This window comes from Acinonyx jubatus, chromosome C1, assembly GCF_027475565.1.
Source record: "Acinonyx jubatus isolate Ajub_Pintada_27869175 chromosome C1, VMU_Ajub_asm_v1.0, whole genome shotgun sequence".
NCBI classification, from domain to species: Eukaryota; Metazoa; Chordata; class Mammalia; order Carnivora; family Felidae; genus Acinonyx; species Acinonyx jubatus.
In genome coordinates this window covers 47,988,432-48,009,596 of record NC_069381.1, presented here as the reverse complement: position 1 = coordinate 48,009,596, position 21,165 = coordinate 47,988,432, and the positions used below count along the sequence as shown (strand labels likewise).

Below are 21,165 nucleotides of genomic sequence, written 5' to 3'. Positions count from 1 at the left end.
CTTCTGCTGCCTTTTGCTTCCTCTACTTCGGGGCAGGGGGGCAGAGGGGCAGAGGGGAAGGTGTCACTCCTGGAATTAAAGCTGGTGTCACAGAAAGAGATCCGGAACCAAAAAACAAACAGACCCTGTCTTTTAAGATAAGAAATTACAGAAAGCGAATGACATCTGCAGGGGCCTAAAGGATGCGGAAAGTGGAAAGGGATCTTGTATCTCTGCCTCTTCGCCATTTTGCCTGAGTTGTCTTTCAAGGCATCTTGAAACTGGTTTCTTGTTTTATGTATCCTTTGCATGTCTTAGAACCTCTCTACCATCTGTGCTTGGATAATGTAAGTACGTTGTTAGTTCAGAAACGTATTTTTTCCAGTTTGTTATTTTTCCAGGGCCTGGGAGGCTACAGAAGGGTGCTGGGATGATCCCAACTTTCTAATCATAATTATGTGCTTTCTAGGACACTCAGAATTAGAGAATCTCTTTGGAGTGCATGGACAGCCAAGGGAGTGAGGTGACTTTTGGGGGATCAGGAGTGGTCAGATGGGAAGGTCACAGAGGTCAAGGCTGTGTGGATTCCATACTGCAGTGAATAAGAGGAGGAAGGAAGACTTCCTCTTGCGATCCCTCCCACTTACCCAACAGTATAACTTCTACCATGAACGCAGCATCTCTGTGGCTTGAGTCCCTCTTCCTGATTGAGCTGCAGATATGAAGATGACTGTACCACGACGCTTGTCAATACTTTTTATTGGAGACAGAGTCTGGAACACTACTTACATGGAGAACACCATTTCTGGAGAGACGCAACCCTTTAAGATATTAGTAGTTGTTCTATTCTCTAATGCAGATGGATGGCTAGATCAGTACCCTCTGTGAGATCCTCATTTGAAAGGGGAACAGCAGGAAGCTTTCGATGTCAAAGGGAGAGGAGGGCAGGCAAGAAGCAGTGAAGAGAGGGAGAGAGAGAGAGAGAGACTCTGATGGTAACAGAAACCAATAAAAGAACAAGAAGTGGAGGCTAGGCATTGTTGGTGGGCTCCAAAATTTGAAATAGCAGTGGACCTCATACTTGACTAATTTCTCCCCTAACATCCCACCAGACCGTTCTATCCCCTAGCCCTCTCCATCTGACAAAACTTCCCCCAGAACTGAAATATAGAGAGAGGTTTGCAGTGTTTGTAAGGAAAGCCTGCGACTCTAAATCCTTCGAACATGTTCGGATCACCACAGGGAAGCACAGGGCTCTACCCCTGGCTGAAGACACCCACTCACGGGCCCAGGAAATCAGGAAACCCCATCTCTTCAGGCATGCAGGCCTCTTTCCTAGGTGTAGTCCAGGTCCTCTGGACTCTTCCTAGTCTTTCATTCGTCTGGAAGAGAGGACTCTGGCTGAGTCTACCAAAGTCTGCATCCCGTGGTAGAGTCAAGTGAAATCCTTCCTCCGACCACCGAATGTGTGGTCTATGGAAAGAGAAAGCTGCTGTCGAGATCGCTCAGCTTTCTTAAAGGAAGGAGTAGCAGGCACCTTGAAGACCAAGTAGGGTCTTTGAAGTTCAAAGAAAAAAGTATATTGAAGTTCAGGTTGAATAATACAAATCAGAGGGAGAAAGCAATTCTGTTTCACATCAACTTGCCAGAATCCTGAGCTCATCCCCAGGCCTGGGGCACAGAAGTGGCTGTCTCTTCTTTGGAGAGGGGTGAATGAAGCCACATCCACATGTGTTTACATTTCCAAAGCAGTTTGATCATCATTATAGCAATGTTGATAATTACACTTGGGGCTCATGTAGGTCCTTAGAGGTTCCAAAGGCTCTTTATCTCAACAGCCCCACATGAGTGGCAATTCTCTAAATATTTTGTAAAAAGGAAATACACAAATACAGCAAGTACCTGGAGAGGCCAGGTGCCACTGACTGAAGATATACAACAAGCAAGCACAGAGGTCAAGACCACGGGATTCTCTTGGGCAACGGAATGACAGGTGAGCTTCCAGGGCTCCCTCAACTGGGGGCTCTCTTTACTAGATTACAGCGTCTTCTAGAAATTACTGTCAGGAGGGGCACATATTTCCTCGGGCTTAATAGAAGAGATGAGCTTGTCTTTAAAATGCTGTGAGACTTGCAGCTACACTCGAATCACCAATTCCAATATTTGATGCACTCTACCTGAGATTCTGTTCCAGAAGATGAATGGAAAGTCTCATGTAGTGATGATGTGTCAGTGTGGCATGAAGGTTAAGACTTTCCACTTAGGGAAAGATGTGAGTGGAATCGTCTTGGAGCTAGAAACTCCAGGTTTGACCAAGATATCACTGAGGCACCCGAAGTCACGGTATGGAGTATCTGATGAAGCAGGCCTATCTATCCCACACTACTCTTCGTTCGAGCTGTAGACTATCTCCTGAGTTGCGACCAACGGGGCATTTCTTTTCAGAAGGTACACTACTAAACACTCATGAAGCCACAAACTATTCTGAACACAAAAAAGAAAAAAAAAAGTCGAAAGAAGTAGAAAAAGAATGATAATCAGGATGGGACAGAGATCCAGAGTGCCTTAGTTTCAATTCCTCTTCTGCCCTTTATTAACTGTGGCCTTGAGCAAATGGAAACCTCTCTAGGCTTTGGCTTCCTCATAAACAACACAAGGATGGAAACAGGGACACTGTCAAAATTGAAGGACGTTTTTTTGTCTGCTCCTCCTGCCATACAAAATACCATAGATTGGGTATTCAGACAAGAGACATTTATTTTCTAACAGTTCAGGAAGCTGGAAGTCTAAGATTAAGGTGCTAACCTGGTCAGATTCTGCTGAGGGCCTTCTTCCTGATTTGCAGACAGCCACCTTTCTGTTGTGTCCTCCCAGGGCAGAGAGAGAAAACACAAGCTCTCTGGTGTCTCTCCTTATAAGGGCACTAATCCCATCATGGGGATCCCACCCTCATGGTTTCATCTAACCCCAACTACCTCCCCAAAGGCCCAATTTCCAAATACCAACATATGGGGGAGTTGGGGCCTCAACATATAACACAGGAGGGGACACGTTCAGTTTATAATACGATGTAAACCAACGCAGGGCCTCAGGGAGCATCTCTACTGCTTTGCTTTCGCTACCGTTTGTCCCAGGAATGGCATCTAGTTGTGAGAACACCTCCATAAACAGATGCATTAAAATAATAATTGAGATTTCAACAAGAAAGAAAGAAAGAAAGAAAGAAAGGAAGGAAGGAAGGAAGGAAGGAAGGAAGGAAGGAAGGAAGAAAGAAAGAAAGAAAGAAAGAAAGAAAGAAAGAAAGAAAGAAAGAAAGAAAGAAACCCCACGCAAATGTTTTGGAGAGAGTACCAGAAAATCCAGAAATCCTTGAGAATTCAGTTGCACTGTCTTCGATAAAAAACTTCAGCTAAAGGGTACTTAGCATTCACAAGTGGATTCAATTCCTTAGGAGCGATATTTCAGACATCAGTTCCAAAGGCTTGGCCAGTGTGCAGTGAACCACGCTTCTCAAAATGCGGTACGGATGGTGGAATCAGACTTTTGTGTCTGTGTTTCTAACAGTGTACCCTTCAGTTCTGTCACCTTTTTGGATCTCTGTTGCTTAACCTCTGCTGCCCGTGTAGGTAACAGGTGTCTGGAAGATCACAGGAAGAGCCCCTAGCACAGCTCTTCGAACATAAAAGGGTCGCGATAAATAGCGCTCTTGTTACTGGGTCACTGGTGTGAAACCCGGCTTCTCATCCTGACCTGGAGACCTTGGACAAGTCATTTAAGCTCTCCGAACAAATATTTCTTGAACTCTCAGGGGAGGCTGGGGAGCCAGACTTCTTGGTTCTGACGTTCACTAGCTGTTTCAACTGAGGCCAAGTCACTTCACTTCTTCATGACTCAGCTTCTTCGACTATACGCTGGGAATAATGGGATTAAGCGTGCATTCCCGACACAGAGAAAGAACTCATAATGTGCTCCTGATGATTGTTGCAGAGAAAGAAATGGAGAAAAGAGCAGAGTGGTCAGGGCACAGAGCTAGGAGGTAGACAAGGCAGGACTGGATATTTAACCACTCAAAATCTCTCCATAGAACCTATGTGTGAAATGTCTTTTGCAATTTGGTGGCAGGAAAAGCCTTGTCTCCCACAAGAAACTAATGTTTCCTCTTTTTGAAAATAAGAATTATGCAACTTATCATGTGTTCATTTTTGTCTTGGCTGCCAGGAAGCTCAGAGTGCAGTTGTGTGCTCCGTCACGGAGCCCAAGTTATTTCCTTTTTCCTATATCTTTGTTCCTTATTTTCCCTTTTAATTCTTTTTTTTTTTTAAGCTAACGTTTTCATTTGTGCCTCTTATTGTCGGAATCCTCAAAATTATTTGGAAAGTGGTACATGAAGATGAAATAAACAAATATAAATCTGAAATGTACATGGAACACTTAAGTTTTAAAACTTATCTGTTTCATTTGCTACCAAAAAAAAAAAAAAAGTCGAGGGGAAATTAAAAGAAATCATTTAAGAGCTATTTTAAAGGAGAGGAAAAAAAAAAAACTAACAGGAAAACAGAATGACCAACACTAACGGAGGCCAAGTCAAATGAAAACTGCAATAAATATGTCTGAGGCTAGAAGTGTTTGTGCTTTCCCTGGCTGGAACCTATCATTTCTTAATTATATCCTCCGTGTGTTTTGCAAGATGTGAGCTGCTGTCAAGAGGAAGAACAGCCTCAGACAGGGGAGGAGCCACGGCCCGCCCCTCGGCCCTCACATACCTGTACAGAAGCGAAGTCCCCTGAGGCACAGGCACCCAGAATAGCAGCGCCCACAAGAACAGACTCCACCTCTTGCGACAGGACCACAGGCATGCCTGCACAGGACAAGGCCACACCTTGGTTAGGGAGCAGGGCCGGGGACAGTGAGGGGAGCCGGCAAGCAGCCCCAGCAACAGAAACACCTGACGTGACGTGACGTGAAGGCAGCAGCGGGCACCCTCTCCCCATCCCCCACAGTTCTCTGCTCCTGATTCTAAAGGATTTTACAGCCCGTGCCTACTGCTGCAGCAGCCAGGAGCCCCAAGGGACCCAGCACTCATGAGACCTTTTTGCCCCGATTTCTCAGGCTTCTGCCAGCTACTACCTGCCATTGGTTCAAGCTCCCTTCAACAAACATTTGTTGAGTGCTTTGCTGGGCCCAGCGAATATGGAGATGAACCTCCATCCTGCTATTCAGGTCTCCAAGGGGAGGTGGATGAGAAAGAGATTAAGGCCGCACAGGGGGGTGGTTCTCTAACTGAGATGCACTAAGAAAAGGGAAGTAGTAAGAGGGTGTGATTAATCCCTCTGGTGGCTTCCTATTTCTCTGCAGACAAGCCAAAGCCCTTCCAATGGCTGGTGAGGCCCTCCAGGTCTGGCACCCACCCCGACGGTCTCCTCCCCTCCTGGCCACCCTGCCCCGGCTGGCCTCCTTGTTTTCTTGAATCAGTTGCAGGGCCCTCACCCATGCTGTTCCTTCTGTCTAGGTCACTTCCTCCCAGAGGCCCACACAGCAACTCCCTCTGTGTCCTTTGCGTATTTGCGCAAACATCCCCATCCCACTGTGCCTTTCCTGACCGTTCAAAGTGACAACTGACCCACGACATTACTCATTCCCGTATTTCCTCAGCATCCTTCACCCCTGCACGATTGCCGTCTGTCTCCCCTGCTCGAGCCTAAGCTCCATGAGGGCAGGCACATGGTCTCATCCACTGCTGAATTCCTGGATTTGAGACTGCCTAACTACTATCTAGCACACGGCAAAGGCTTCAATGATGAAAGAGCAAATTTCCCGGATAGGGAACGGGCTGGGGTGTTTGTCAGAGTGGAGACGAGCCTCACGGAGGCACTTGAGGGAGGAGTAGAGGCCCACCAGGCAGCAAGAAAGCACTCCACATGCCAGCTGCTGGAGCCTGAGGGCTCACAGTGGGTTTAAGATTAACAGAAATAATTTAGAATTCTGAGGAGTTTATATGTGTATATGTGTACGCTATAAACAAGATATACGTAAAACATAGGTATAAATGCACTGGCTAATCAGGAGATGGCAGCAGCCTCCACAAAGGTAAGCTCGGTAGCCAGACCTGAACACCTTCCTCTACTCAAGACACCAGACTGACTTTTTCAAAGACTGCATGTGTCTTCCTATCCTTTCTGGGAAGATCTCCTTGACACAGTCACCCCGAGGCTCCCACTGCCTCCTAACTCTTCTTCCTACTCCCAGGCTCAGTCAGCTGCCCGGCGACCTGGCACAGAGGGTCAGGGAAGAGAACGCCCTCACACAGCTAGGGGCTCAGGAATGCCAGCCCCAAGACTGTAGGGCCAGCACCTGAGGCTCCGCTGACAGGCATCGGGGGTGGGTCCCTTGGAAAAGCTCAGAGTCCATTCTACTAACCCTGGGTCCTTCCCCAAGTGACATAAATATGTAGCCTTGGTTTCCCGGTGTGTGAAAGGGGGACAATAGTAAGATGTGCTGTGCAGGTTTGCAGTGAGGCTTGATGAGAGAAGGCACACGTGGGGCTCAGCACATGTCTAGTGTCTTAAGCCCCTGAGAACGGTGGCTGCCGCTGTTAGAATGAAGCGGGAAGGTGAGCCAAGGCCCTCTACACGCACTCACTTGCACAGCGGGGAAGGGCCAGACAGGTGCCCATCAGCCAACTACAGGGGAAGGACAGACACTGGGCCACACGGAAGGGCTGTGTGGGCCCAGTCAGGAGAGCGCTGCATGCCTTTGTAGCAGCTGGGACCACCCTCATAGACATGGCCCTTCTTAGAAGATAGCAAGCACCTGTAAATGCCACTGACCTTCCAGCCCCTCCTTACCCTGTCAAAAGCCTCACTAGTTCTGAGCAGGGAGTAGGCACCTGCAGTCCCTTCCCCTGGGGAACCGGACACCAGAGCGAATCTGGTGGATCCCCCACTAGCTCTCCGGTTGTACCCTGAGGACTCTGGAGCCAGACCACGAGCGTTTGAAATCTGGCTTGCTCGCTGATTTACCTGTGTGATCCTGGGCAAGTTCCTGGACCTCTTTGTGTCCCGGTTACCCCATCTGCAAAATGGGGATAAAATTCTACCTCCCTCTAGGGCTGCTGCGAGGATTGAAAGTACTGCTGTGAATGAGGCACTTAAAACAGTGCTTGGCTCAGAGAAAACACTACATTAGCATTAGCTGTTAGGATTCTTAATATTTACCCTTATCTCTAAAGACTTCCTCCTCATCCCTGTCACCTGGATGATACCAATTCACTGCTTCCACTTCCCTTCAGGTCAATCCCACCTCGTCCCTTTCCACCTCCCACCTGCTGTGGGTCCTGGGACACCAGCCTGTGCAGACCACATCCATGGCTCCCTTGTCCTTATGGCTGAAACCTTGACTAAGCTCTAGTCAGGCAGCCTCTTCAGAGCCCTTCAGACTCAGGATGGCTATGCCCCTGCCTGCCCCTTGCAAAATTCGGGGTGGTAAGACTGTGGGCAGCCCCAGGGGACCGCCTGGTCATCGGGGTTTCCCTACACCCTGCCCACACCTCTGTAACAGACCCTTTGTTTGATTTTACTCCAAACTTTGTGCGTCATCTGTTCCCTGCCTGGACCTGACTCATACCGACACCAGCATCCTCTGGGTCCTTGCTGTCCTCTCTGGACACTGCTCAGAGCACCAAGAGCACTTTTTTTGGTTTGCAATGACCCTTCTGGCAGGAGCTTATCGTTTTTCTTTGCATCCCCCTGCCAAGCTCAGTGCTTGGTACGCTTGTGTGCTCAGAGAAGGCTTCAGAGTGAATTAAATGGAAGGACAAATTATTAAAATAATGAGTAAGAAAGAGGGAAATCCCTGCTGAAACGGCCAGGGATTTAAAAAAAAAAAAAAAACCAAAAAACAAAATTCAGAGAAGGAACATTCAGTCCCAAGTCAATGGAGGAAACCTACAATTACTTAGGACACACCAAGTATTTCTTGAAACCACAGTTAAACTAACTGCCAGACGTACAGGGAGATTCTTCCTCCTCACGTAGAGGACATTCTCCCAAGTTGGCAAAGCCCCATTCTCTCTGCGTGCACGGAGAAGCCTGCTCGTCACATGCCAAAGATTTGCTTACAAATTATTAAACTGCGCTTTTAAAATTTTTTTCTCTCTAACACACCTCCTTCTTTTTGGCGAGGGGCTGCTTTAAGGGAAGAAGTGAGTTAACATTTATGGAACACTGACTTCCAGGCATGGACCTCGGTGCTCATGAACTCACGAGCATGTACCCCTTCAGCACAATCTATCAGGAGGAAATAGCATTATCTCTTTTGGAAGAGGAAAACGAGGCTCAGAGAGGTAAGGCAGCTTGCCCAAAGTCACAGAGGTGACCCCCTGCTCTTTCCATGACTCCACACTATCTCCAAAGAATCTTCTAATCCCGCTGGGTTTTTGACAGGCAGTCCTGAGACTCATGCACCAGGTCTATGGTCCTCCCGAAGCCTCTGTTTGCAGGAAAATCGGAACTACAATGTTTCGAGGCATCCAAGACTCTACCTCTATACCCACTGGTGTGCACCTGCCTTTTACAGGACCCAATGCGAATGTGTTCTTTTCTGTGAGTGCTGGGTGAAGGAGGGGAGAAGGAAACTCTGCCTGGAATGGGAACTATTTTATCCGATGCATTAATGAGTTGAGCAGAACCCAAAGCATTTAAAGGCAGATGCACTTTGCCATCACTCGTCAGTCACAGCTTCCCGACGCAGAGGAATTCCAGCCAAAGAATAGGTCCCTTTGTCTGGAAGTGTAACTGGTCCACGGCCAGAGACAAAGGGTCCAGTTTCAATCGGAATCCAAATAACGATTAACAGCCTTTTCATTCAACAGCCTGAAGAACTGTTTCCAAAGCAGAACTTTCTGTGAAGCTGCTACCCGCCCCTGCTTCTGAGTCAGCTCAGAGACATAAGGCCTGGAAGAGGACCCACTCTCATTAAGGCTGGAGCCGCAGTGCCTGGTCAGGACCTGGGTCACTCAAACTGCCCTGCTCTCGGGGCATTCTCACAGGTGACACGTTAGCCAGGGCAGATCTTATCTCCCCTCCTGCACAGAGGTAGGAAGGCTTCATGGCAATTAGAAGGCTGGAAATTGGAAAGTCACTCACAGATCACATTTTAAGTCTGAATCTTATCTGACTAGCTAGCTGACTTTTAGATAAAATGTGGTTATCGGTTTTCTCCTAGGGAAAACTACAAGGTAATTTGGGCTCCTTTTTTAGGTCTTTCCTCTTTCAGCCTCAGCATGGCCCACGTCCCTAGGTTATAGACACTTTCAAGGAAGAGTAATTAACACATTGGTACAAACTACTCAGGAGAGCCAAGAAACCTGGGTGAGCAGCACAGCGTAGGGGACGCTTAGCCTGGGTACACCCAGGTCACAGTCCTAGTTCTGTCCCTCCCCTCTTACTAATGTTTGACTTTGGACAGTCAATTTAATTGACCCTCCTAGCCTCAGTTTCTTTGTCTGTAAGATGGGGCACCGATTGCTACCTTTTGGCAGTTTATGAAGTTAAACATATTCAGAGTGATTCTAGCAACACACAGTGGGAGCTTGGTTAATGGTAGTAATTTCTATACTTAACATCCTGATACATGTACCCTTAGACTATGTGCTTTTTTATACTGTCCTCTGGCTTATGCCTCAGTCTATTTATCTCTAAGATGGGGATGAAGAATTTATTTAGTTTGATCTCCCGAAGTGCAGGGGTTGACTACGCCCCTGACATTTGGTAAAGCTCTCATCCGCAGAAATCTGTATCTTCTGGAGGGGGCAAGAGTGATGTGAAGCAGTGTCAAGGGCAGGGACCTTGATTCACCCAGGTGTCAGAGGTAAGGAATCCAGGTGATGGGGGAGGGACAGCAAGAGATCATGATGAAGGGAGGCTACTGAAGGATGGACGGTGGAGCTGGAGCTGTAGGCAGGGTCCAATCCCCTCTGTTTCCCTTCCCTTGCCCTGCTCTGGTGCCTGGCCATCCTGGGGTGGGGGGGATGCCCATCTCCAGGAGACACCAGGGGAGAAGGGACAAGAGGCATGAGAGCACTAGTTCCAGAGGGACAGCAGCCCAGGGAAGGCTCTGTGATACAAGCAAGCCTCCTGCCAACGGGGTCCCTTTCTTGAAGGCTGAGGGATCAGCAGCGGGGATCCTGCTCTGCTGTGTTTGTATCACAAAGGGACCAGCCCATGCTTCTGGATTTTCCTGATATGTGTCACAAGCTATGAAAGAATCACAGGATCTTGGGGTCTCAGGGCTCAAATTCCCATCTGCAGCCAGAGCCCAGTTCCCACAGAGCAGCTGGGCTCAGAATTCTTTCTTCAAGACAGCTTCCCCATCACTTCCTCCAGAGCGCGTGCCCTGCCCGGTCCCAGGTCCAAACCAGGGTGAGGTGTCCTACTATGTTTCCGTAACACTCGGTGCTTTTCTCACTCTCAGCTCTTGCCACACAATATTTGCACAGTGGTTTGTCCTTTTCAATAGACTCTGAGCTCTCTGGGGGCAGGAATCCTGTCTTACCCATCTCTGCATCTTCAATATTCCCCACAAGTGTGCATCAGAAGAGGTGCTCATACTGTTCCGTAAAGGCTTAAATTATGTCCTAGCCCTTGCCGACCCCTGTCATTTCTCAGGATCATTCAAAAGATGCCTTCACAGAGAAGTCACTTTCCTCCATCATGGCTACAGACACTTCACAGTGATCTTAAGAAACAAGAATACATTTTAACCTAACTACGCAAAATAATTTGGCACATCACTTGTACCCTGCTATCTCCAACCCTGTCCGGTTCTTAGCCGGGCATATTTGCTGCCAAGCCCAAAGTGACCTCCTCTGTTCCTCCTCAGACTTACCTGTAATGTCTGCATGCATCTGCACAAAAAGGGGATTCTTGCTCAGGCCTCCACACAGGAAAAGAGTGCTGAGAGAGTGCCCTGCCGCCTCCAGGGCCTCTATGATGAGGCGGGTCCCAAACTTAAAGGGAAAAAGCAGAAGAAAGCATCAGGAGAGCAGCAGCACAAAGAAAAGCTCTGGAACATTTATTAAGTGTCCACCCAGTGCCAGACAGACACCACACTGAGAGCTTTACATGCCCTGTCTCAGAGCGCCGAGACGCCGGGAGACTGTGTCGCTTCTGATCACACGGCAAATGAAGTCACAAAGTGGGAATTCCAATGGGGGCCTGATTCCCAAACCTGCTTAATTACTATACCATTCGCTTCCATCAGTAGTTACACGACATTGACAAAAACAACTGATGGTGCTACCACGGTTAATATTAACACAGTCCACCGGAACCCACACGTCATGGGTGTTTGCCGCGGCCCCCAATGCTCTAGCAGGAACGAGGCATGGAGTGACTGGCTGGTGGTCTGTGGGTCAGGCTTCCTTCCCTGGATAGGAACTGAAGAGGCTGGTGCTTTGGAAAAGGACACCAATAAAATCGGCAGCAGAAGCATGAGAAGAGAGCTCCAGCTGCATGAAGATCAGAGTAAGACTTCAGGCCGGCAAAGCGCTGACCTGTCCTTTATTCTCACTGGAAGCCAGGCGGTGGTTCTCCAGTGACAGTTCTGGAGCCCGCGGCCTGGGACGAGGTGGCAATCCCGTGCTCTGGTTTGTTCATGGCTTCACAGGGCTTCATTTCAGCCCTCATGTGCTAGGATCTCCCCAAAATGTGTTATGCTCCTCACCTTGCTAGGTTTACTAAACTCAGTGCAAATCGCTGCTGCTTGAGAAAAGGACAGTGCTGTGGGGTCATCAGGGTGGATGCCAACGTACGATTCTTTCGTTTTAACTAGGATACATGAAGAGCTAAAAATCAGTTTATTTGGAGGTTCAACAACTGGAAGTTCATGAGTCATCCTTTATTTGGGGTCAGGATTCAAAACAAAAAGGTGGAGTGTGACATGACTTTGTGAGGCAGCCACATGGCAATGGTTGAGAAAGTGGCTCTGGAGGGAAATGAGAGAGGAATGGTTTTTTGATGGTGAGAGAGAGCCCTCGAGATGTTTAGAGAGCAATTAACTCTGAGGGATGACACAGTCCCAGGTGTGGACAAGGGGGTGAGTTGACGAAGCAGAGGGAGGAGAAGGTCAGGGAACGTAAGAAGGTCAAGGATCTAGGAGGCCACAGATGGGACAGCCACCAAGAAGGCAGGGTTAGGGCTGGAGAGAAAACTGTGAGGTGGTATCCTGCATGTTGCTGGGAAGCTGGTACCCAAGTGTGTAGAGAAGAAGAAGGCAGTTTAGCATGAGGGCATGCCCCATCAGAGGAGTAGCCAAAGTAAAGGAAGAGGGTTTGGAAGTGGCCAGGATGTCCCTCTGACCCCCAGGGGTGGGATGCAGGGCAAGGGAAGCCTCTTTTGACAAGGCAGTCTGGAGAGCTGTCTTCCCTGTGTCTGGCGGTGTCTCTGGGAGAGGGAGTGGCTAGAAGGGGGGGGGGGGGACCATGGGGCATGAAATCCTGAATGCTGTGTAGTAAATTATGAGAGATGGGGGCAGTTCAGGAGCAAAAGCTCAGCAGTTCCAGCCCAGGGGCCCTCAGCTCTTCGCGAATCTGGCAAGAATATGGATTAGGTGAAACTTGGGCCTCCAAAAATAATCCACAGATGTAGTGTGTTAAAAAAAAATTAAAACATGTTGTACTGTATAAGGCCGGATCCTGCTTATTGCATGTGGCTGATTACCCCCAGATGTTCTTTCTTAAGCTTTTGGGGGGTCATGAACCCTCTTGAGAATATGATAAAACCTACTGACCTTTCCAGAAAAAAAGCCACTTACAAAATAGTATTATGAATGATTTTAGAAGGTCGACAGATGCCCTTACGTCCACCATGGATCATTTGGTGTCTGTGGATTTCAGGACACTCTAGTCTAATCAAGGGGCATGAGCCTGTAGTAGTTAAGAGCATGGCTTTTGAATTCAAGAAACCTAGGTTGGGGTTAAGACATTTCACCTACTTCTTGAATCAAACTGTATGGAACCTAAGACTCAATTCCCATTTTTTAAAAAGGAATAGTAACATCACATTCATTTATCTTAAAACTCTACGAATTGTCAGAAATGTTAACACGCAAGTAACATTATTTTTATTATGGTCTTAGATTCGATGAAATACAGTAATACTTATTTGCAAGGTTGCCGCTATAGACAGCGTATGCACAACTCACACAAGGGTGTCGGGTACATGGCAGGTGTTTGGACAGGAGCGCTATCTTGGTTATTAGCTATACTCGAGGTGCTCTGCTACGCATTTTGATGTCGTCTCCAATCTTATGACAAACTCAAAAACTGCACCTTGTTATCCCCATGTAGGAGTTCTATGACTTGCCTGAGGGTCTGTGTTGGGGGAGGACAGCTTCCCCCCAACACGCATGAAAATACCATGCAAAATTGGTATGTCTGATACTTCTGAAACCAGAGAAGTGTGGTTCATGTGATTAGCGGGCCAGAGCCGAGGGTAACACAAAGCACATTCCCTTGGGAAAAGGCAAGAAAGTATCTGCACAAGAGGCACTCCCTTGGGAGGGGCTGTGACAGCCTTGCCTCTCCCCCATGTGGCATTGTTGGCTGGAATTTCCCACTCAGTCAGTAACAGGGCATTCCCTTCGGGTGTCCCAGGCTCCACTCTGTGAAATGTCCCACCCTCCTTAAATGCCCTGCCACGGGGCTTTGTGCTAAAATGATTTTGTGCTCACCTTTCTGGAAAAAATGTTTTCACAGAGAAATTTAAATTAAAATTAGGCTAGTCCACTGGGAATGTACAGAACCAAATGCAAATCGAGAGACTTCAAATGCAAATAGTACTTTTTAAGGGTCTATTCTGAAAAGAAAACTATAGATGAACAGGCTATGGATAAACTGGTTGTTTGACAAGTCTTTCAATTCAGTGTGATCAAGAGAGAATTTTACTTCATGGAGAGTTTCGCACAGTCCCAAGTTAACTTCATTACAATATCGCTTTCATTCTATTCCTACAAAATACCAACCACATCTATTCACAACATATAGATGCTAGGGCAATATTCAGAGCTAATGAAACAAAAAAACCATTTTTTTTCCCCAAGTTGAACATCATGGGAAAATATCTGTTATCAGAATACTTCTTTGAAATGCACATTTCTGCCTGAAAGATCGGCATACTGTCTTACCTTTGCAAAACAGACCGAACTACTCACAATTCAGTTGACCCTACAATGAAACCTTATTAAAAAAAAAAAAAAAGGTCTTAAATTTCCTTCCCTTTGCAGTATTATAAAGGTCATTAAGGCGATGGACAGAATAAATATGATAGCTTTTAATACATGCACAACCCACTGAATACAAGATTGATTTTCCAACTGTGTGGTATTTGGGAAAATGTAGCTGGCTGGCTCCACCCAGCCCGCATTATATTTAACCTCATTTACACGGAAGGGGGGTGCCTCTGTGAGGCGATCCTGGCCAAAATAACAAAGTTTGCTAAGATGTGTAAAATAAAAACTGGCCTTAGAAATGCCTGGAAGCTTATTTCCTCCATGTAGCATTTACAAGCATATCAAAAAGCAAATGCAGGTTGGGAGAGTGGAAAGAGCAGAAGATCGGGAGCGAGACAGACACTTCTCGGACTCCCCATGTGACTCTACTGAGCACTAGCTTTCTGACCTCCCCAGGTGCTTTTTCCTGTCTGTGAAATGAGGACAAGCTCACCTGCTTACTGGGTAGCTGTCCTAGGCCACAGGTGGGTGGGTGGTACTCTGGTGCCTGGCATAGCTAGTGGGTGTCGAGGAAAGGCAACGGTCATTATCATCGCGTGATGGTGCCCCCGGGTCTGCCTCTCGGCATGTACTCAGAGGATGAGCAACACACAGCTCAGATTTTCCATTTCAACGTGGTCATTTTATTCCACTCGAAGACTTTCATGCAATGGCATCGTTGGATCAGAAAACCAAAGTTCCTCAATAGTCCATATAGCTACTTTTATTTTAGAAAGCCGGGGCCACTAATCCCAGCTCTGCTACTCGCTAAGCTACATGAAACTGAGCAAGTTAAGTAGTCTTGCTTAAGTGTAGTTTTCAAACCTGCGGAATGGGGATTCTAAGACCTAGTTCATTAGGTTGAGTCGCATGATGTTTGTAAATATTTAGCACAGTGCCTGGCACATAATACCCCAAAACTAAATTATTCATCATGATTATCATTATTACCATCAAATAGGATCACTAAATAACTGTCTTGACGACTGATGCCCATTATTCTCCTTCATATTCATTTTACTATTCACTCCCTCCATTTTGACAGGTACCAGAATTACCTGTTTTTGACCAAGGTCCCATAAGTAAGACCAGCTGATCGATGCCACTGAACTAGCCAAGCTATTAAATCAATGACAGTTGCTTCAGGAAGATAGTCAAACTGGCACATAAATAAACTAAAAGGACTGTTTCATCCAATCCAGTTGGCCTGGGGCATATAAGACTGTATGTTCTTAGTGGTTGGAAAGCTCTATTCTCTCATCATAGCTACATGGACAAATGGGGACATGAGAAAAGCACTTCTGTTAATGATATGGATATATGGAAAAAATGTATGCAGTTCTATTATTTGAAGGAATAAGGTTATGGAAGTGGTATATGGAGAAACAAAATAACTGAGCAGCATATAAATATGTCCACATAACAGGAACCAGGAAACTTTCTGTGTGGCTCTGAAAAATAAATTTTGAATCAGAATTTACTGGCCTGATTTTTCCTTTCTGTTGGTCCAGGTTCTCTTACCAGAGTGGCTAAGCCTCGCTTGATTAGCTATAATTTTGGCGGTTCCTTCCAGCTCTGAAACTCAGAAAGCCATGACCCGCTCTCCAAAACGCACTTCCTAACATGATCACCTCTGGGAGAATAAGAGTCCTTAGAGAATGATGTTTGAGCCTTTAGGAGTTTGTTTTCACTTTGGATTCATCTTCGGCATAGGAGTTCCTAACACTTTAAATTCTCCCCTCCTCTCCTTAACCATCTGAACCTCTTGCTGAAGCTGCTAATGACCTAAAAACAAACACTTCCAAGTTCTAAGGATGCTTACTATTTAGAGGAACCCTATAATGAATCCTTTTGCGAAGGGAACAATGTCATGTGTTTTATAAGTGTGCACATTCTTTAACATCAGCTTTTCTTAATGCAAGCATACATGGCATCTGCTTCTATTTAATTGAGTTTGGAAGACAAGTTACATACATAACAACTATGATGCTCGAAGGCTTGAGCTCCTTTCAGCTTTCAGCCATGTGAACTGATTAGTGAAGCAGGTGAAGAACTTCATCAAGATTTCCTTCCTAAAAGACACGCATCTCTTTTTGGCAAGCTCCCTTTTAATTAACAATCTCTGTCGCAAAAAGCACATGATGTATCTTGGAGGAGCATGCGGTCTAAAGTTTATTGATAGCCCTCGCTCTCTTTAAAAATGGCATTAAAGGGTCTTACAGCAATGGCTTGAACTGTGGCCAGGTAGAGAATGGCAAGATCATCGAGGTCCTGAGACAGTTTCAACCCGGTGACCTGGAGGGATGAAGAAAAGAAAAGAAAGAGATGGCCAAAAGGAGCTGCCATGGATAGAGATAGTTCCCATGAAACACGTTCAGATGTGTTTTCTTGCCCAAACAAGTTCATATGCAAATCCCCTTTTTGTGAGCTGAACGTGAAATGACTACCAAACTGTTTAATCTCCAGACCTGGGAAAAACTATCATTTCTTCTCTAAAAGAAAGTGCCCTGCCTTGTATTAAACAAAAACAAAACAAATACCATATGGAAATCGTGTTTGATATTCCTTAGCATGGAATTAAGTCTTTCTTCTTCTTTAAAAAAAAATGTTCTTTTATTATAAACACCCATTTTCTTTGGCTTAGAGAAATCAACATGGAACAGTGGCATTCTAGTAAAAGATGATCTTATTCTGAGCTCTGCTGTTGTCAGAATTCAGTGTAACAGCATCGAGGGGGTATTCAGAGTAAAATAATATGTCTCCTATAAATGTTATACCTACTAGGGGATAATTTACAATCTGTGGTTTGCAAGGGAATCCCATTAAAGTCAATCGGAACCACATGCTTATATGGAGTATGTCAATTTCTGAGAGATTCCAGAACTGAACAGGATGCTAAATGTAGATGCCTTCAAGACTTGTTCAACAGTCCCTCCTTCACACTTCCCATTCATTAACATCTTCTCTTGGGATATTTCTAGAGGGTGAAAAACTGCGGGGTTCTTCAAGCCTACTCTGAAGTTTGTGGATATCGATACCAGAATTTGCTCTGTATTTTCACATTACAAAATTAATCAACGTAACATAGGTTTACTCAGAGCCTACGGTGTGTATGATCTTGAGTGCAATGAGGTGGTGACATTAAAAGAGGAGAGCTGAGCGGTCTCCCCAGGTCCTTTTCCTTGGTCTCTCCAGTCCCCTTTAATTACCCTCTCCAGACTGCCCTCTGAGCCAGGACTAAGGGGCCGTATTGACCTGTTGCAGGGCAGACTCCATTCTGTCACCGAAACCAGAGACCTGAGGGCACTCTCCCCTGACTTTTCCTTTCTTCTGGGATTTACACAGTCTCCCAAGTCATGTCCATTTATCTCCCAAATCTTTCACGAATCCATCCCTTCTCTTCATCCTGCTGCTCACTTCTTCAATCCAGGCCACCATTTTGTAAGTACTTGTTCTGACATACAAACCTGATCAGGTTACTCCCTGTTACAAATTGTCCACTGACCTCATTTCGAGGCAGAAATGCCTATGCTGTTTTATGTGCTCCCTCTTTGGCTTGCCCCTGCTTACTTCTCTAGCATCTGTACATGTCCTTCCTCACTTAGTATTCTCTGCTCTAGCTATTCTGACTACTCACTGAAGTCTGTTGATGCAGGCATTATTGGATTCAAGTAGAGCTACCTGCTAATGGTTTCTCTGGCCAAATGATTGGGTGACCAGATGAGAATTTGAGCTTTGATTTTAACACACAGGAACATGAAGATCTGAATGAGCGACTAGAGGGGAATTCTGGGTATGCATCTTCCCAAGCCAATAACTCGAGTGTGAAGGAACATCCCTTGTAAAGTTCCCCAGAGACCTAAACACATAGTAAAAACACTGGCGGTAAAGGAGAACATGAACACTGCTGATGTTATAGAAGTTCACTTCATAATGTGTGTAAGGAAATAACGTGCCCCAGGGAACACACACGATGGAAACCAGAACCTAGCTGTTCTGACAGACTACCTGTGATACTCACACAGTATCTCCAATGCCTAGCACTATGTCTGGCACATAGTAGGTACTAAATTACGATCCGCTGAATGTGTGAATTAATGACAATGCTTTTTCCCTTTGTATACCACTGTCTTTCCAAACATCCTAGCCTTTTGTGTCTAATTACGCGATTACGGGAGGATAATATTTACCACCTCAGCTCCTCATATATTCATAGAGGGGAGGGCCATTTACTCCATGCCCCAAGAAAGAAGAGTGGAAGATCACTTCTAGTTGCTCATTCCAGGCTTTCACCCCACCCCACCCCACCCCACTTCACCGCCCAGACTCGACACTTAGCTTCCCTCATCACAGTGGCTTAGAGGAGATCATCGGGGTAAAAGAGCAGCCCATTGCTCATATGGAACCTTTGTGTGAATTAGAAAAAGGTGCCCCCTCCAGGCAGACTAAATGCAAAAGGCATCCCATTTGGGAGAATAAATTATAAAAAGGAGAAGAGTGGGCAGGATTTCAGCCCTGTCGTATGTCCCTTCAGCCAAATACCTCATGTCATCGACCAGCACTGTATCACATGATGATCCTGGATAAAGATCGCTCATCATGAATGGTCTCTCTTTTCTCTACTGGCCTGGCCTCAACAGCATCTGTGCAGCTTACCTACTGGGAAAGCCAACTGGGACAAGGCCTAGAGCGGCCTTCCAGAACCAGTCCAGGAGGCACGCTACCTCTGGCTCCCCTCTCTGGTCATCAATGTGAATGAAGCTGTGACCCTTTGTGTGACTGGGTTATGTGCATGCTTGGCAGACTCACATCTCCCCGCAGGTGGGTCCTGAAGACCAGATTTGGGTACAGTGTGATGGGGTGGGGAAGAAATCTGACTTTGGATATGAGATACATTCTGCTATTAATTAACTAGGAACCCTGGTGCCGTGTATGACATTTATAATGTAACTGGTTCTTACATCCTTCTTGATTAGCAAAAACCCGTAAGACAGGATGGATGCAATATCACCAGATTTCATTTTTTCTTTTTTAGTTTTTTTAGGTACACTCCACACCTGGTGTGTAGCCCAGTGTGGGGCTTTAACTCATGACCCTGAGATCGAGACATGAGCTGAGATCAAGAGTCGGACGCTCCACCGATGGAGCCACCCAGGTTCCCCCAGATTTTATTTTCCTATCCTGCAGTAAATAATCGTAAGACTTTCCCCACAGTATTAATATTCAAGCAACAAAAGTATCATGGCCCCTTGTCTAAATGTCTAGTGCCCCCAGAGCTCAGAAATCATAGGGGAGAAGAGAGAAGATAGTTTCTTTTCTCCAGAAACTGAGAATGAGATCATGTAAATGAGCACTAAATTTAACTCCTAAGCTTGCTAGCAGCTCTGGCAAAAGGAACACCACACGGGTGACATAGCGTTTTCTTTTTCTGATAAATAAAACATACCTGTATTTCAAGGAAGAAAACATTATTATTCTAAGGAAGAAGGTACTCAGCAACGAACGGGACTAAGCAAGCACAGCTCTCCCACTCCATCTCCAACATCACCAGGGCCAGGGAGTTGAAACGTGACTCAGTGAAAGACATTTCTCTCTAAAGAAGTTACTGTGGTCTGGGGCCCTGCTTGCTTGACATCTCATCTGATAAGCAGGTGGAGACTCCAGAAGGGCCCGTCATCATGAATTCCATTTGATTTCTCTCTCAAATGCTAGGGACTTCAACCATGCCTTGGCGAAAGTCAAATGGCTGTTGACCCTAAGGAGTGCCTGCCATGTGGACCACTCAGGAGGCTACAGAGGCCTGTCAGGGAGCCAGCCTGGTAGGGAAGTGGCAGCAGTAGCCCAGGAATGCCAGGGACATCCTGGGGGGAGGTGCAGCTTTATAACCAGTGAGAAAGCTGAGACGTGACAGATGAGCAGATATCCCTATCTGAGGGCTGAATCGTTCCATCAATAAGGGGAAGTAGGAAGAAAGCATAAGTGGAAGGAGTGTGTTTCTAGAAGATGTGCATGTGCCTATTTTGAATGTTTGGGCAAGACAGTGAAATGTGCGGGGAAGCCCCATGGGAGAGTTGCACTGGTAAGCACATTTTATTTATTTTGCTATTGTGTAACAAGGAGAACTGTAAGAGAAAACTTTCATAATTAATATTTAGAGATGTGTGAAAGCTGCATATGGTGGCCAAAGAGATGCAAACTACGGCTGATAACTTCAACATCCTAGATGATGGTTATAAAGTGCTTATGTGGAATTTCTGAGCTTAGAAGACAAGTGTGGGTGAATGGAAAGAAGACAGGCTATGGAGGAAGACACCTGGGTTCGGATCTTGACATTTCCCCAGCTGGCTGCACAACGGAGTGTTTGGTGACCTTTCTGAAGCCTATTCATGAAGTAGGAATAATGATACCTCAAGGCATTTTTGTGAAGATTAAAAATCATTTGCAAAGTGTCTTACATTTTCAGGAAGCTATACTGAGTCTACAAGAGCTAAACTGTTGGGATGCCAATGACACTTAGCGTTGATTTTCTTTTCCTTTCTCTTACTAAATGTTTGTTCTCTTTATCTTAAATGCACGAAGGGTTCAATCCCATTCATTAATTGGAGTAGGGCAACAAAACATCTCCTTTAACATGGTATGGGTACCCCCAGGGTATTAATGAGGGGCACTAAAGACTAGTGCACACCCAGCGTGGGGAAGACAGGGCAGAATGCATGTTCATCATCATCAGCATGAGGATCATAATGTTAAAGATATGGACATCCAGGAGTGTGGACAAACAGCATGCCCCTGATGAGGGCCCACGAGTAGGATGATGAGGGACTCACTGCAAGGACTCCTTGGAGAAGTCCTAGTCCTTATCAACCTACACACCTTCACTCACTATGTAAATAGTAAGGACAGATGAATTTCACCATAGAC

General features: G+C 46.1%; 1 protein-coding gene across 16 annotated transcripts in view; it reads right to left on the bottom strand.

Annotated features, from left to right (window-relative positions):
- FGGY (FGGY carbohydrate kinase domain containing) overlaps positions 1-21,165 on the bottom strand; it is a 447,559-nt gene that overhangs the window by 104,910 nt on the left and 321,484 nt on the right. For 15 of the 16 annotated variants that reach the window (XR_008294918.1, XR_008294919.1, XM_015072330.3 and 12 more), the window contains 3 exons: positions 16,465-16,539; positions 10,864-10,984; positions 4,743-4,837 (listed from right to left, as the gene is read on the bottom strand). Coding sequence is in view for 14 of the 16 variants with exons in the window: in XM_015072330.3 (XP_014927816.1) it covers positions 4,743-4,837; positions 10,864-10,984; positions 16,465-16,539 (291 nt within the window). In the remaining 2 variants the exon portion in view is untranslated. The remainder of the gene's footprint in view (positions 1-4,742; positions 4,838-10,863; positions 10,985-16,464; positions 16,540-21,165) is intronic. The other variant, XM_053214147.1, reaches the window with a different exon arrangement.